The 18,213-nt window shown below is 39.5% G+C and overlaps 1 protein-coding gene across 1 annotated transcript in view; it reads left to right on the top strand.

The window, feature by feature from the left end:
- Nucleotides 1-18,213, top strand: part of LOC126240382 (lysosomal alpha-mannosidase-like) — a 293,209-nt gene that overhangs the window by 41,604 nt on the left and 233,392 nt on the right. Inside the window, exon 3 of the mRNA XM_049947921.1 lies at nt 12,702-12,783. Within this exon, the coding sequence (XP_049803878.1) occupies nt 12,702-12,783 (82 nt within the window). The remainder of the gene's footprint in view (nt 1-12,701; nt 12,784-18,213) is intronic.

An 18,213-nucleotide genomic window follows, 5' to 3' on the forward strand; every position in this document is an offset into this window, starting at 1 on the left:
GCTGCAGTACGCAATGTTCTAGTATTTTGGAAAGAGTGGGCACAAGAGAAGTTGATCTATAATTATTGATACAGGACTTGTCACCCTTTTTGTAAAATGGTATGACAAATGTCTTTTTGAGGCATTCTGGAAAGTGTCCACTAGAGAGCATCCAGTTTATCAGTATGCAAAAAGGATATGATATGAGATCTACAATTTTTTTAATTACAAAGTTTAACAGGCCATAAACATCTTCAGATCTGGAGTATCCTAATTTAGAGGTCACTTTAATTATATCAATTACTTGTACTCTCTCCATTTACAAACTGACAGTATGTCTGTAATGTTTTGTTGAAAATTTCTGCCAGATGTGAGGTGAGAAATAGCTGGTTGTGTAGAATTGGAATTCTGGTTGCCCTGAGTTGAGAGGCTAAGTTTGGTAGAGTTGACAAAAAGTGATTGAAATCATCAGCAGTGATTTTGGCAGCATTTGTGTTGTCTTTGTAGTTTATATCCATACCTAGCTCTGCTTTTATTGCTTTCCATGCAGCCTTACGTTTATTGTGTGAAGTTTTAATGAAATCATCATTTGCCTTCCACTTGGCTATTTTAATTTCAGATCTGTATTTTCTTTTCAGGTTTTTGTAAGTTTCTTTATCTACTGCTCCCTTTTTGACCTTATCATGACAAGTAATTACCAATAGTCTCAGTTTTTGTAATTGAGGTGAAAACCACTTCTGTACAGTTGAGTGGCTAGGTTTCCTGACTTTTTTGTTTTTTAACCAGTGGACACCTTGTATGGAAGATTTCAGAAATGATTTTGAGGGATGTGCTGAAGGCTTCATCAACATTTCTGGAGGAGTGTATAACAGTATTCCAATCTATAGACTTAAGTTCTTCTCTATACTTGATAATATTAATATCTGTAAATGGTCTCACACAGTGAGTTTGTTCCAGGTCTTCTTTTGGTTTCTCAGTAATTAGTTTCATCCATATACCTCTATGGTCCAACAGGTAATCAACATTAAATAAGCCTAGCTCAAAATCACATTTGTATACATTTGTTATTAGATTTTCAAGACAGGAGAAATGCCTTGTAGGACTTTCATTAGGATCTTAACATATTTACTAAATTAACATTTCTGGCCGTCATTTTCCTAATGTCTATGTTTAGATCCCCAAAAATTAATATTTTGTATTTAGTATACTTTTGTATACTGATCGCAAGTTTTTCTACATTACTATCAGGAGTATGATATAAAGAAACAGTTATGAGCTGTACACCAAGTATTATCAAAGCAGCTGCTTCAAAAACACCTTTATTGCATAAGTCACTAACTTCAAGAATAGAAAACTTTAAGTCTAGATCATTGCTAACATACATGGAAGAACCCCCATAACATTCACTGAGTCTGCAATAGTATGTAACTAATTTGAAACCCGATGGTACATACAGTTTTATATCTTCTTCCTTTAACCAACATTCATTTATACATAAAATCATTCTTTTGTTACTTTTTAATAGTATACCAGTCTCATCAGCTTTATTTTTCAGAGACCTGACATTTAAGAGCAGTAATAAGATACAGTTTCTGTCACAGGAGGGGAAGAGTACAGTATTATGGGTTAATGGAGAACATTTAATTGTTTTTCCAGCCCTGGAATCTATGTTAGGTGGTGGTTGGACTTCCTTGGAATAATCTATAAAAAAAATCTTCATTTCTCTTTTTGGATCTGCTTGAAACATGGTTGGAAGTTTGTTTCACTTCACTGTCAACAAGTTTTATAAGATCATATTTTCCCAAATCATTTGGTAACACTTCATCATGAGACGAAGATGATACTTTACTTACTGTGACTGGTCTATTCTTTTCTGCTACCCCTAAAGATGATGGAGGAGGAGCTGGTTCTGTTTCTGCTGGTGGAGAAGTTGGTTTAGTTGCTACTGGTGGAGGAGTTGTTTCTGCTACTGCTGGTGTGGGAGATGGTGCTGCTGCTATAGGAACTGGTTCTACTGCTGGCGGAGTTGTTTCTGAGGTTGCTGATGGTGTTTCTTCTACTGTTGCTGGTGAAGGAGCCTGTTCTGCTACTGCTGGTGAAAGAGATGGTGTTGCTGCTGTAGGAGCTGGATCTAATGGTGGAGGAGTTACTTCTGCTGATACTGATGGTGGTTCTTCTGATGCTCTTGTTGATTCTACTGCTATTACTATTGCTGCTTTAGGTACTTCTGCTGCATTTTCTGTTACTGTATCTGATTCTGCATTAGTCATCCCTGGAAATACTTTCTGTGGTGATGATACAGGTACCCCTGATAATGTTGTTGGTAAGTGTTGCAATCTCTTTATAATTTCCATTAGCTTTCATGTAACAAGTTGCTTTCCAAGGTCATTATTATCATCAAAATTCCTCCTATGATTTTCCACTGAGGGCTTCACTCACTCAACTTTATCACACTTTATCAACATAATACAAAAAATCAGTAATATTATCCCTAGGGGCCGGTACAAGTTATACTTTAACTTTGTGAGGCAACTTAGTGTCTAAACCCATAATTATTGATATACTACCTACCTCTTTGTCCAAATATTTCAGTTTGCTTATCCAAAACTGACAGAAACCTCTCACAGTAGCCTTCCTACAGTCAAATCTCTCTCCTCCCCAAAATTCGCCCAAAATTCTATGCTGCTTCTCTTTGGACAAATATTCATATAAAAAGGCTTTCTTAAAGATGTGCCATGAAGTGCAACTATCAGCTATCTGAGCTGCCCATCCAAAAGCATCCCCTTTCAAGAAACCTGTCTTTATCATTCCATGTTTCAGGCAAATCACTAAATTTCCTAATGAAATCCAGTGGATGCACTTCACCATATAGTTCAAAATTATTAAATTGTGTACAACTATCAAATGAAGGACTGTTTGGGACACTTTAAATTCTATACTTTAGATTTTGTACCTCTTCCTCCTTTTCCTTCATTTCAGCCAATTTTGATTCTACATTTTTATTTACTTTTACCAGTTTTTCCTCTACCATTACTGCACAGTTGGTTTCTACTTCTGTTTTTAAATCATTTTTAATCTGACCAATTTGGTTCTCAAGTTTAACACTATTTTCTGCACAAAATCTCCTTGCTGCTTTGACTTCACCTTTACACTGTTTCTCGGAAGCCTCCAACCTGCTACTATAGTCATCACAAAGTTCCTTTCTCTCTTCTACACATTTACTACTCATTAATGTTAATTTCTCTGGCCTCTAAATATTTATTTATTTTATTTATTTATTTAGCATCAAATAGATCACACATGTGATATAGGATTTGTCATTTGATTACAAGTAACACATAACAACACATACACATAATAAATGGACAAATAAAAGTGTGTCAAGTGAGAAGAATTTCAAAACATTCATAGCTGTTTCCTAGATGTTTTCAATGAAACTATTCCCCCTCAGGCCAGGCATCAGAGAGTGGCCAATAAAATAAGTTGGATTACACCAGGAATAAAAGTTTCTAGTGCCAGGAAAAGACAGCTTCACAATGAGTTAAAATGTAACAAAAATGCTGACTTTGTGGGGTATGTAAAGAGATACAAAAATACATTTAAAAAGTTGTACAGGCACCAAAGAAATTGGCTAACAACCTGTATCTTGGTAAACATGAAAATAAATCAAAGGTAATTTGGGATGTCATCAAATCTGAGTTGGGAGTAAAGAAAAATTGCCAAGAAATTGTCCAAACAAAAATTAAAAATGATATAATTATAGATCCTTTTCAAATGTCAAACTGTTTCAATGATTTCTTCATAAATGTGGCAAAATCAGAAGCAGATATCACAGCCCACCAGGACAAGGTAGATGTCAACCTAGTAAATATAGAACAAAACGCAAACCTCAAAACATTCAAAAGAACTATCCCAAATATGTAGAAGATGCTATTGTGTCATAAAAAAAAAAGAAATCAGCTTGGTGGGATGAAATTCCAAGCATTGTAGTCAAGGCTGTTTATAACATCATTTCTCATCCATTGGCTAAAATTATTAGTCATTTGAGGAAGGATATTTCCCACATGCTGAAATAAGACTTTTGTTCAAGAAAGGCTCACCAGATGACATGGGAAATTACTGCCCTATTCCCCCATTGACAGTTATTGCTAAGGTGATAGAAAGGATTGTTGCAAAACAGCTTGAAAACTTTCTTATAGAAAACAATATTACAATTAAAAATCAATTTGGATTTCAAAACGGGAAAAATACAATAAATACTATCAATGAATTCACTTAAAAGATAAACTCTGCTTTAGACAGGGGTAAAAAGGTCACAGTCATTTTTTGTGATTTGACCAAAGCTTAATCAGTTACTACTTGTACTCAAGCTAGAGAGCTATGGGATCATGGACAGGGCATTGCAGTGGTTCAAATCTTATTTGTCAGAAACAAAACAGAGCGTTATTCTAAATTCAAATTAAAATGGAAAAAAAATCATTGTCGGACTAGTAAAAGATTTGTGCAGAGGTCCCACAGGGCTCAATTTTAGGGCCCATCTTTATCCGCTGTACATAAATGATTTAGCTTTAAACATTGATGTTCACTCCATCTTATTTGCAGATGACACCTCAGTTTTAACTGAAAATGATAAATTAGAACATATTCACGATACTGTGGAAAATATAATGGAAAACCTAGAACTATGATTTCAGCAAAATAGATTAAAACTCAATGTCACAAAAACACAATCAGTGCAATTCAGTGCTAAAACATCATCAGCATGTCCCATAAAAATAGTACACAGCAATCAGGAAATGACTGAAGTGAGTTATGTAAAATTTCTAGATCTAAATCTTGACAAAGATTTAAATTGTAAGGCACGTGTAGACTTCAAAGCAAACAAACTAAACAGTCTAGTTTATGCGACGAATGTCTTATCTAGTTCCTCACTTATGGACACCAGGAAGATAATCTACCATAGCTACTTTGTGACTATAATACAATACCTTGCAGACATTTATTTAAGGAACTGAGGATATTCACAGCACCTTCGCAATACATATATTCTCTTATGAAATTTGTCATTAATAATCCATCCCAGTTCAAAAATAACAGCTAAGTGCATAGCTACAACACTAGAAGAAAGGATAATTTTCACTATTCTGGATTAAATCTCACTTTGGCACAAAAAAAGGGGTGAATTATGCTGCCACAAAAATCTTTGGTCATTTACCAAATAGTATTAAAAGTCTGACAGATAGCCAGCCAACATCTAAAAGTGAATCAAACGAATTTCTGAATGACAACTCCTTCCTTCTACTCAACACATGAATTCTTAGATATGAAGCAGTAAAAAAAATAAAAATAAAAATAAAAAAAATAAAAATAAAAAAAAAAACTTTGTTTAAGTGATACGTTCAACATCATTATGAAATGTCGTATTCATGATCTATGGAACAAGAATTGATGTATGTATGTATGTACGGAATAATTTTCTGGGGAAACTCTGAAAACAGCCCAAGATTAGTTACACTTCAAAAGAGAATAATATGTTGTTGTTGTTGTGGTCTTCAGTCCTGAGACTGGTTTGATGCAGCTCTCCATGCTACTCTATCCTGTGCAAGCTTCTTCATCTCCCAGTACCTACTACAACCTACATGCTTCTGAATCTGCTTGGTGTATTCATCTCTTGGTCTCCCCCTACGATTTTTACCCTCCACGCTGCCCTCCAATACTAAATTGGTGATCTCTTGATCCGTCAGAACATGTCCTACCAACCGATCCCTTCGTCTGGTCAAGTTGTGCCACAAACTCCTCTTCTCCCCAATCCTATTCAGTACCTCCTCATTAGTTATGTGATCTACCCATCTAATCTTCAGCATTCTTCTGTAGCACCACATTTCGAAAGCTTCTATTCTCTTCTTGTCCAAACTATTTACCGTCCATGTTTCACTTCCATACATGGCTACACTCCATACAAATACTTTCAGAAAAGACTTCCTGACACTTAAATCTATACTCGATTTTAACAAATTTCTCTTCTTCAGAAACGCTTTCCTTGCCATTGCCAGTCTACATTTTATATCCTCTCTACTTCGACCATCATCAGTTATTTTGCTCCCCAAATAGCAAAACTCCTTTACTACTTTAAGTGTCTCATTTCCTAATCTAATTCCCTCAGCATCACCCAATTTAATTTGACTACATTCATTATCCTCGTTTTGCTTTTGTTGATGTTCATCTTATATCCTCCCTTCAAGACACCATCCATTCCGTTCAACTGCTCTTCCAAGTCCTTTGCTGTCTCTGAGAGAATTATAATAAGTGGTAGAAGAATAATAAGAAACATGTATTTAGTCCAAAGAAGAACATCATGTCACCCATTATGTAAAAAATTAAAAATACTAACCATTCCTTGTCTATACATCTACAAAAATTTTATGTTCATCTGTAAAAATCAAAACTCCCTTGACAATTTTCATTTCAACCACAATTACAGTACTCGTCACAGATGCAGTTTCAAACTTCCTTCTCATAATTTAAAGCTTTGTGCTTAAACACCATTTTACATGAGATTAATTATTTACAATAAATTAAATCTGTTAAATATGGAGTCTGACCCACTAAAAATATTTTTATTTAATACACTAATGGAAAACTGTTATTATTCAATTGAAGAATTCAAGCAGGACAGTTTGGCAATTTGAAAAGAAAAGAAAAGAAACAAAAAAGATCATGTATTGTATAATAAACTGTTAATACATCTACATCTACATCCATACTCCGCAATCCACCATACGGTGTATGGTGGAGGGTACCTCGTACCACAACTAGCATCTTCTCTCCCTGTTCCACTCCCAAACAGAATGAGGGAAAAATGACTGCCTATATGCCTCTGTACGAGCCCTAATCTCTCTTATCTTATCTTTGTGGTCTTTCTGCGAAATGGAAGTTGGCAGCAGTAAAATTGTACTCCAGTCAGCCTCAAATGCTGGTTCTCTAAATTTCCTCAATAGCGATTCACGAAAAGAACGCCTCTTTTCCTCCAGAGACTCCCACCCGAGTTCCTGAAGCATTTCCGTAACACTCGCCTGATGATCAAACCTACCAGTAACAAATCGAGCAGCCCGCCTCTGAATCACTTCTATGTCCTCCTTCAATCCGACCTGATAGGGATCCCAAACGCTCGAGCAGTACTCAAGAATAGGTCGCACCAGCGTTCTATAAGCGGTCTCCTTTACAGATGAACCACATCTTCCCAAAATTCTACCAATGAACCGAAGATGACCATCCGCCTTCCCCACAACTGCCATTACATGGTTGTCCCACTTCATATCGCTCTGTAATGTTACACCCAAATATTTAATCGACGTGACTGTGTCAAGCACTACACTACTAATGGAGTATTCAAACATTACAGTATTCTTTTTCCTATTCATCTGCATTAATTTACATTTATCTATATTTGGAGTTAGCTGCCATTCTTTACACCAATCACAAATCTTGTCCAAGTCATCTTATATCCTCCTACAATCACTCAATGACGACACCTTCCCGTACACCACAGCATCATCAGCAAACAGCCACACATTGCTATCAACCCTATCCAAAAGATCATTTATGTAGGTAGAAAACAACAGCGGACCTACCACACCTCCCTGGGGCACTCCAGATGATACCCTCACCTCCAATGAACACTCACCATTGAGGACAACGTACTGGGTTCTATTACTTAAGGAGTCTTCGAGCCACTCACATACTTGGGAACCAATCCCATATGCTTGTACCTTAGTTAGGAGTCTGCAGTGGGACACCGAGTCAAACGCTTTCCGGAAGTCAAGGAATATGGCATCCGTCTGATACCCTTCATCCATGGTTTGCAAGATATCATGTGAAAAAAGGGCGGTTGCATTTCACAGGAGCGATGCTTTCTATAGCCATGCTGATGCATGGACAGCAACTTCTCTGTCTCAAGGAAATTCATTATATTCGAACTGAGAATATGTTCCAGAATCCTGCAACAAACCGATGTTAAGGATATTGGTCTGTAATTTTGAGAATCTGTCCTTCTACCCTTCTTATATACAGGCATCACCTGTGCTTTTTTCCAGTCGCTTGGGACTTGACGCTGGGCAAGAGATTCGCGATAAATGCAAGCTAAGTAAGGAGACAATGCAGTAGAGTACTCTCTGTAAAACCATTCAGCTGCTTCACAATCCCAGGGATGTCTATCACTATGTCCTCCATACGGGAATCTGTACGAGACTCAAACGGCGGCATGTTTGTACGATCCTCCTGCGTGAAAGAGTCCTCAAATGCTAAATTTACAAATTTCAGCTTTCGTTTTGCTGTCTTCCGTTGCCAGGCCACACTGATCAGTGAGTGACTGGATGGAAGCCTTCGAACCGCTTACCAATTTTATGTAAGACCAGAATTTCCTTGGGTTTTCAGCAAGATCTTTTGCTAAGGTATGACGGTGCTAGTGGTTGAATGCTTCGTGCATTGCTCTTTTTACAGCAGCACGAATATCTACTAACTTTTGCCTGTCATCATTCTCTCGATCTTTCTTGTACCGTGAGTGCAACTGCTTTTGCTTCCTGAGCATTCTCTGAATTGCACTGTTAAACCACGACGGGTTTTTTCGTCCCTAACCCACTTTTTCGCCACATACTTGTCCAATGCGTAATTTACAATGTGTTTAAAATTTGCCCATAATTCTTCCACGTCCATCGTACCGGAAGTAAATGAAGTCGATTCATTTACTAAGTGGGATGCTAACAACTGCTTATCTGCTCTTTCTAGTAAGAATACACTCCTAGCCTTCTTGACCGGCTTTTTAACTTTCGTAACCATAGTCGTAATGACAGCATCATGATCACTAATCCCTGTCTCAACACTGACACCGTCGATGAGGTCTGGTCTGTTCGTGGCTACCAGATCTAAAATATTTCCATTACACGTCGGCTGTCGTTTTAGCTGCTCAAGACAGTTTTTGGATAATGTGTTCAAAAGTAATTAACACACGGCTTGTCTGTACCACCTGTAGTGAATCCATAGACGTCCCAGTCTATACTAGGTAGGTTTAAGTCACCTCCGATTAATATACGAGGGCTATCCACAAAGTACATTACGTTTTGGAATTAAAAATAAATAAAGTATTGGAATTTTTTTTTATTATATACAGATGAAAGCCACACTTAAATACTACTTTTCTACATAGTTGCCATTTAAATTAAGGCAATTATCGCAGCGATGGACGAGCTTGGAAATTCCTTCGTCGTAAAATTCGGCCGCCTGCGCCTTCAACCACGTGGTTACCTCTTTTGGGACAGAAAAGGTGTGATTTTTGTGGATTTCCTGGAAAGAGGCACTACAATAAACTCTGAAAGGTATTGCCAAACTCTGCTCAACCTCAGAAGAGCAAAACAAAACAAGCGCAGGGGAAAGTTGGGCTCAAAGATCTTGCTGATTCACGACAACGCCCGGGCCCACACGGCAAATGCCACTCGTGAAGTTCTCGAATCTTTTTAGTGGGAGTTGTTTCCTCATCCGCCGTACAGTCCCAACCTGGCACCGAATGACTTCCACTTATTCCCAGCAATGAAGAAGTGGTTGGCTATGCAGCATTTTGATGACGACGCACAGCTTCAAGAAGAGGTAACCACGTGTTTGAAGGCGCAGGCGGTCGAATTTTACGACGAAGGAATTTCCAAGCTCGCCCATCGCTACGATAAGTGCCTTAATTTAAATGGCAACTATGTAGAAAAGTAGTATTTAAGTGTGGCTTTCATCTATATATGATAAAAAAAATTTCCAATACTTTATTTATTTTTAATTCCAAAATGTAATGTACTTGTGGATAGCCCTCGTAGCAAGATCTGGGTACTTCTGCGATACAGAATGTAGACTCCCTTTGAATGATTCTAGAACTGTCACGGTGGAACCTGGTGACTGGTAATAACACCCCATAATTAACTTTATTTCCCCTAGCCCTGTTAAACGTGTCCAGATAACTTCACAATCACACTCTACTTCGACCTCAGTAGACACAATATTTTTGTCAACTGCAATGAAGACACCACCTCCCACAGTTTCTAATGTGTCTTTCCGATACACGTTCCAACCCTCACTAAATATTTCAGAACTTCCTATCTCAGGGTTCAGCCAGGTCTCAGTCCCGAGAATAATTTGCGTGCCACACACTTCCTGGAGGGCAGTAAATTCAGGAACTTTATTCCGAACACTCTGAAAATTTACTGCTAATATCTTGATAGCTGAAGTGTCTTTACACTGAGTGCGTCCTGATTTCCCTGCCTGCACGTTGACTGGTGAGTGTTCATCAGGACACCTCGCACCACTGCCTAGCCTATAACATCCCCATGTGCACACCACAAGTACTCTGCTGCCCGAGTAGCCGCTTCCTTTGTGTAGTGCACCTCTGTCCTATCTAGGGGTGTCCTACAATTCCCCACCCAATAGCACAAGTCTAGAAATCTGCAGCCAAGACCGTCGCAGAGTCGACGAAGCCTCTGGTTGAGACCCTCCACTCAGCTCCAAACCAAAGGACCCCGATCCACTCTGGGAACGATGCTGCAAATAGAGAGCTCTGCTTGCACCCCGCGTGCGAGGCCAGCGGTCTTCACAAAACCAACCAGCCGCCTGTACGAACTGAGGATCACCTCAGAACCCAAGCGACAGGCATCATTGGTGCCGATGTGAGAAACTACTTGCAGACGACTGCACCTCGTACGCTCGATTGCCGCAGGCAAGGCCGTCTCCGCATCTTGGATGAGGCCCCCCGGCAGACAAACCGAGTGCACGTTAATACATTTTATAACCTGTATTGCAAGCTGAAAAATGACTGTGAGTGTTATATATGTTCTTATTTAATTGTTCATGTGTAAAAATGCAGAAATATGTTAACTATTATAATCTTTTTTTAAAAAAAAAGTAATTTAATGTGTCTCCAGTACAAAAATCTTTGATTTGTAACTGTACATTATGAGATGAATAAACTACATTCTAATATTCTTTCGCTTTGGCACCAAAATGTAATGTGGCATCATAATACACTGTCATTTAGTACTTGCAAGTGATGTGACATAATTTGAATTTAATAGCTTCTTGCAGATGTTGATTTCTTCAAGGTTCAATGTAAGATTTCAAGTTCTTTGGCACAGTTTTGAGAATATAATGTTCTCAATGTTAATGATTAGTTTTGTAGAAGTTTTACTTTTCTTGTGAGTGGTGACTGGTGATTATAACTTAATGTCACCTTTATGCTTGACCACAGATAAAGTTCAGACTTCATCTTCAGATTCATCGGAAAATGGTAGAAGTCAAGTATTTGGCATGGTGTGTTATTGTATAAATAAATATGATGCTTCTCCAGCCAGTGTGATTCTGATGTACATTACTGAAGACTGTAAGAAACAGAAAAGTTTGGGGGCTGTCTTTATCCATAGGATTACTTCAAATGGTCGACAGTGATGAAATGCTATTGAGTAAGCACACAATGTATCAGGATATAGCTGTGGCAGTACATACACTCCCACATGTGATTTGCAGTTACTACTATTCCAGTACAAGTTTGTAGTTAATAATACATACTTACAGTATTTGAATCAAGATATGGCATTCACTCACTGAACACTGGGAGAATAAATAAATAAATAAAGCAGTTTGATAAATTTAGTTTAAATGTTGTACAGAAATACGCACACCAATCTGCCAATCCTTTCAGATTCCACAAAGAAATGAAAAATAAATCTAAGTTGGAAGAATCACACATTTGTTTTGTGGAAGAGTTCCTGCCAGTAATTGAGAAACGCTGATGATGATGTACTACTCACACAGATACAAGCTGCTTCTAAACATATCTACCAAACTCCTACGATGTTTAAAATTTTATTCATGGCTGTTAATCAGTGGCTGTGAAGCACATTTTAAGAAGAGGTATAATTAGTCATCAGTTGCACAAAAATAGGGTATAGGAATGAACGTATTAAACATTGTGTTTCACTTTCTCACTAGTTAAAAGAGCAATGCAGTTTCTTCCGTAAATATTACCATGGGTATTTTTCACCCTGAATTTTAATTACACTTCTGATTCTTTCTTTTACTTTCTACATTGTTTCTTCAAAATACTGGTTCAACAGGGGAGGAGAAAGACCACTTACATACTTCTTAATCTGGGCACATCTCTCTTGGTCATCCAATCATATTGTTTCCCCTTGGTTCTTGCTCATACTGTATGTTACCCACATTTTCCTGTAAAGTATATTGATTTATTTTGAGGATTTCAAACATCTTACACCACTTTCCATTGTTGAACACTCTTCCTACTTCAACAGATGCTGTGAAAATGTCCTGATTTACACAAAAAGTGTGTAAGGGAAATTTAGAAACATAATAGATACTATCACAGATCACTTACTTTCCACAGGGTATTTTCTAATCAACCTGTAAGCATGCATGGCTGAACAGCACTAATAATCCAGTGGATTACCTGGGGCCAACATATGAAAAAAAACCTTATACAGATGATAAGATCTCATATCTGAGAGCTAATACAAAATATTCAGTCTGAAAGAAAATAATTATTGGTCAGAGAACATTGTCTGTAAGCTGTGGAGTTTTAAAGAATACTGCCTGATATTTTAGTTCATTAATAAATGTTAGCATGAGATAGAAATAGAAAAATAATGGCTGTCACCCTTAGCATCACATCATTTTTTCAGGTAAGCCATCTGTACGGAAAGCAGGTGTGCAGTACATTATAGACACTGTGATAACAGAGCTGCAAGAAAATCCAGACAGACGGTGAGTGGCCAATATATATACTTATATAAAATCATGACATGTGCTAACTACCAGTAATTCAAGTAAAGTGCTGTTACATTCCACATCTATTTAACGTTGCACTCTTTTACAAGAGAGAGAGAGAGAGAGAGAGAGAGAGAGAGAGAGAGAGAGAGAGAGAGATGTAGAGAAAACAAAGCAGGGGATTATACTTTCAGTATAACTAATAATATCATCAATTCAGCCCAGTCACCCACAGTAGCAGAAAACGCTTTTCCTACAGTAGGTCACTACTAGGTAGTCATATATGCGTACTTGTTAATATCTAAACATACACTTGCTTGACAGGATGGCACTAAAAGAGAAGTGTGGCAACACAATTCAAAAGTATAACTATCATTTATTAACATTGACTATTTACAATAAATGTACTTAACTTCCTGGTAGCTTGATGCATGACACTTGAAATCCTATACCTAATACAATGGAATATAAATAACTTTGCTCTCTCTTGGTAGTTTATAGTCACTATAATTGAAAGTACTTTGCTGACACTCACAGTTAATTGTTCATATTGCTCCATAGTGATTATTATGTTGGAAATGTAGTCACTGTAGAACCTTGGCACTCTCTGTGAGAGAAATAGAACACTAGCACAAATAGCTTCTGAAAGGAACTGTCAGAACTGTGCTCGATAGCTTAACTGCAGAAACTGTCGGAACTGTGCCAGAACTGTCAGAACTGAGTGAGTGTCGGAAACAGACCATCTCTTGTGCCTGTTGACGGAAGGATATCCTCCGACACCCGTACTTGCCAGAAGTGAGGAAGCCAGTGATTGTCAGTGGCCTGTGTGGCTGCTGGCAACACTATGAGTGGGTGCGTATCACACACTGATGGACATTTTGTGGAAGCAGAATATGGCCACGGTCGGCGAGCAACATCTAGAGGCTGCTGATCAGAACTGAGGAGACCCCTGAAAGTGATATACCTGTAGGTGGTAGCCTCTTGTGGTACTTCTGTACATTGCTTGAGCTATGTACACAGCAGACTGCAAAAAATATTTATATTATAAGCGTCTATTCATACCGATACTAGATTAGTTATAATCAGATTAGGTCAGATTAGATTTACTTTCATTCCAATTGATCGATAGTAAGGAGGTCCTCCAGCACGTAGAACATGCCAGAAAAACAATAATACATGACAAATACTTACAACTGAAACAAATAAGCTAATGTACCTTCCACAGTTCCCAAGTGGAATGATCGTAATTTTTTTGAATGAACACTATGTGAAAGAATCATTTTACAAACACTCATTTACTAAGAACACATGTAATTAATTCCCAGTTGGATGATACACTGATAGCTTAATACATGTCTCTTTCCTAATAACACCCTTTGTGTCCTGCCAGAGATATAAAATTTGAACCATTTTCCAGCAATTCCTGTTACACCACAATATTCTAATTTACTTAAAAGAAAATTGTGATCTACACAGTCAAATGTCTTTGACAGATCACAAAATATATCAGTTGCCTGCAATTTTTTGTCTAATGAATTAAGTACATTTTCACTGTAACTGTAGATAGCCTTCTCAATGCCAGAACCCTTTAGAAATCCGAACTGCGACTTTGACAGTATGCTATTTGTGATAAGATGGTCATAAAGTCAATTGTACGTTACCTTTTCTAAAATTTTTGAGAATGCTGGCAAAAGTGAAATTGGACAGAAATTTGATGCTATTTCTTTACCTCCCTTCTTAAACAGTGGCTTAACTTCAGCATATTTCAACCATTCAGGAAATATTCCACTGATAAACAACTCGTTACACAGATAACTTAATATGTTACTTAGCTCAGAATCACATTCTTTAATTAACTTTGTCTATATTTCATCGTACCCACTAGATGTTTTATGATGGACATTACTTCTGCTGGGGTACTGAGGGTCAAATTCATGTTATGGAAGTTACTTGAAATGTCTGGTCTGAGGTATTCCATAGCAGAATTTACAGAACCTGACAACCCCATCTTTTCAGTAACATTTATAAAATGTTTGTTAAAAAGTTCTACAACACTATACACATCTGTCACCAATGTATCATTTACTCTTAATGCTATTTTTCCCTCTTCATGTCTGATTCTACTGGCCTCCTCCTTCACTATATCCCATATTGTATTTATTTTGTTATCTGATATGACTATCTTTTCCTTGTAATATATTTGCTTTGATGTCCGTATTACAGTCTTCAATATTTTGCAGTATTTCTTGTTATGTGGTATAGCATCAACATCAAAACTGTTTTGGATTGACAGATACAGTTTTCTTTTTGTTTTACAAGTCACCTCTATTCCTTGAGTAATCCATGGCTTCTCAGTAGACTTTGCTCTAACCTTGGTTAGTTTTGGGGAAAAACAGTGTTCAAATAAGGTAAGCTCTTTATTAGCAAAAGTGTTATACTTTTCATTCGTGCCATGAGCACCATAAACATCACTCCAGTGAATGTGTCTGAGGAGTTTCCTAAAACAGTCAATTTTTGGCTTATTGATTACCCGCTTGATCTCAGATTTAACAGGTTTTATATCCTATCCAGTATTAACATTTAACAGAAGGAACTGCGTGTCATGGCCTGAGAGGCCATTGACTATTGGTTTTGTAATATAATTTTGTTCACTGGACAGTTCCATAGAGATATTATCAATGGCTGTTTGAGAGCAATTGCCTACCCTAGTGGGGAACTTTACAATGGGAATTAAATTGAATGGTAGTGTTACTAACACAAATAAGTTCTTATTGAGAGAGTCTTTAAGGAAATTTACATTGAAGTCACCAGAAATCACTATTTCTTTGTTTTTGGTTGTTAAATGGGCCAGTACAGCTTCAAGGTGGTTTATGAACAGATTAAAGTTACCTGCAGGCGCTCGATATACACTTAATATTATGAAGGTGAGGGAATATGGAATAGTTGTAGGGAAACAACTAGAATTCTCTCAGATACAGATTTATTCACATTTAGCTTCTACACAGATACAAGTCCGGAGGCTAACTGCCGTTAGCGTCCAACATCCTGCCCAAAGCCCACTCCTCAAAGATAGCACACTTACGCACAGAACAAATATCGATTTTTATGGCGCTCTATGCCACATAGTCCCCCCCCCCACCCCCTCCCCCCACCACCCACACAGTATGGAGTACGTCCCTGTGAATGGGGGGGGGGGGGGGGTGAGAAGTTAGGAAGGTAATGTACAGTTAGTTCTTCTGCGTCAGGCGGAAGCGGTCGACTGGTAGGAGACCGGGGGGGTGAAACCCGGTACGTCGACGGCGAAGTCAGCAAGCGACGCCGGCAGTTGAAGACGACGTCCCGTCCTGGAGTGAAGGTGTAGCACTTCGTCAGCCGGCAGGTGGAGAATCACCATGCCAGAAGGCCTAACAAAGGCACGCAAATTGCCACATGCAGCACTTCTGCTCAATTTAAAGCGGTGCACCACACGAGATTCTGCACTTCCTCCCTCAATATTGTCACACGCGAGTACACACACACCGTATCGCCATCTACGACAACAGATAATTTATGTATGTCATCATGGTGCACATGTGTTGTGAATTCTTGGACGGCACCTGTACGAGTAATGGTAGGGAGGCAGGGGGAGGTGTGGGAAAGCCATGGCAGGGAGAAGCATCTGCTAAGAGGGGGGGTGGCAGGTGCACTGGACTGCGCAGGAGACAACCTCGGGTGATCAGCTGACAGACGAGGGAGCGTGACCGAAGGCAACGAGGAGCCAGCGTGGGTTGAACGGCGTGACAAAGAGCTGTCACACGAAGATGGTAACACAATGGTAGAATCCGAGGGTTGGCAGTTCGACTGCAAGGGCTGTGAGGAGTGAAGCCCCGAAAAGATTGGCCATTCGAATTAGATGAACGCGGAGAAGGAGCAGTGCTCGGCAGAGAAGCACGCTGTGGAGAATCAATACCCGAATACATGGTGTGGGAAGATGGATGGCTGCTCGAAGCAGGAGTGGGAGAAATAGGGGCAGAATCAGGGAGGTTCACCTGAGGCTCAATGAAAGCTGGTTTCACTCGGTTGAGTGAGACCGTGGTTACAGAGTCTTTTATGTGGAGGTCCATGTTATTCTCAGAGCGTTTGATGACCTTGTAAGGACCTGTGTAGGGCGACTGAAGCGGAGCTTTGACTGAGTCGTCTCTGAGAAACACGTACTCACAAGAGTCTAGTGTGCGCGGTACGTACACGCGCGGGGTGTATGAGCAGCCGGAGGTGGCGGCTGAATTTTGCTGCAGTGCAAGCGCACCTGCTCGAGAAGTGAAGGGAGTTCAGAGGGCCGTGGAAGTCGGGTCGGAGTGACTAATTCTCCAGGCAAAACCAGAGGAGATCCATGTAATTCTCAGAGCGTTTGATGACCTTGTAAGGACCTGTGTAGGGCGACTGAAGCGGGGCTTTGACTGAGTCGTCTCTGAGAAACACGTACTCACAAGAGTCTAGTGTGCGCGGTACGTACACGCGCGGGGTGTATGAGCAGCCGGAGGTGGCGGCTGAATTTTTCTGCAGTGCAAGCGCACCTGCTCGAGAAGTGAAGGGAGTTCAGAGGGCCGTGGAAGTCGGGTCGGAGTGACTAATTCTCCAGGCAAAACCAGAGGTTGACCATACACAAACTCAGCTACGGAACCCTTGAGGTCTTCCTTGAAAGTCACACGAAGGCCAAGGAGCACGAAGGGCAGTGCCTCTGTCCATAGTGAGTCATGGCAACGCAGGGCAGACTTTAAGGTGCTATGCCATCGCTCGACAAGCCCATTGCTTTGGGGGTGGTATGCAGAAGTATGAATTTTGACAATACCACACATTTTACATAAGTCAAGGAAACTGAAGACTCGAATTGTCGCCCCTGGTCAGTGGTGAGGTAAACAGGTGAGCCAAATCTAGAGATCCACGAATCTAAGAATGCTCGACTTACTGTCTCGAAGGTAATGTTCGGAATAGGCACAGCCTCAGCCCACTGAGTCATCCTGTCAATAGCTGTAAACAAGTAACGGAAACCCTTGGAGGGGGGCAAAGGGCCTACAAGGTCGACATGAACATGGCGAAACCGGCCTGGCGGTTGGGCGAAACAGACAAGGGATGGAGAAGTGTGCCTGGAAACTTTGTTCTGTTGACACACCATGCATGCCCTTGCCCAAGACTGACAGTCACGGCGCATGTCTCTCCAGACAAACCGTTCAGCTACCAGACGGGTGGAAGCTTTGACACCGGGGTGTGCTAATGTGTGTAGTTTGTCAAAGACCTGGCGTTGAAGGGGCTTAGGAATGAATGGCCACAATGTACCAGTTGATTCATCACACCACACTAAGTCAGATATGCCAGGGAAAGTAGAACGTACCGGTTGGAGGGAGGAGCTGTGGTCTGAAATTAACTGCACGGTATCGGGGTCTGCCGATT

This window comes from Schistocerca nitens, chromosome 1 (genome assembly GCF_023898315.1).
Source record: "Schistocerca nitens isolate TAMUIC-IGC-003100 chromosome 1, iqSchNite1.1, whole genome shotgun sequence".
Lineage (NCBI taxonomy): Eukaryota > Metazoa > Arthropoda > Insecta > Orthoptera > Acrididae > Schistocerca > Schistocerca nitens.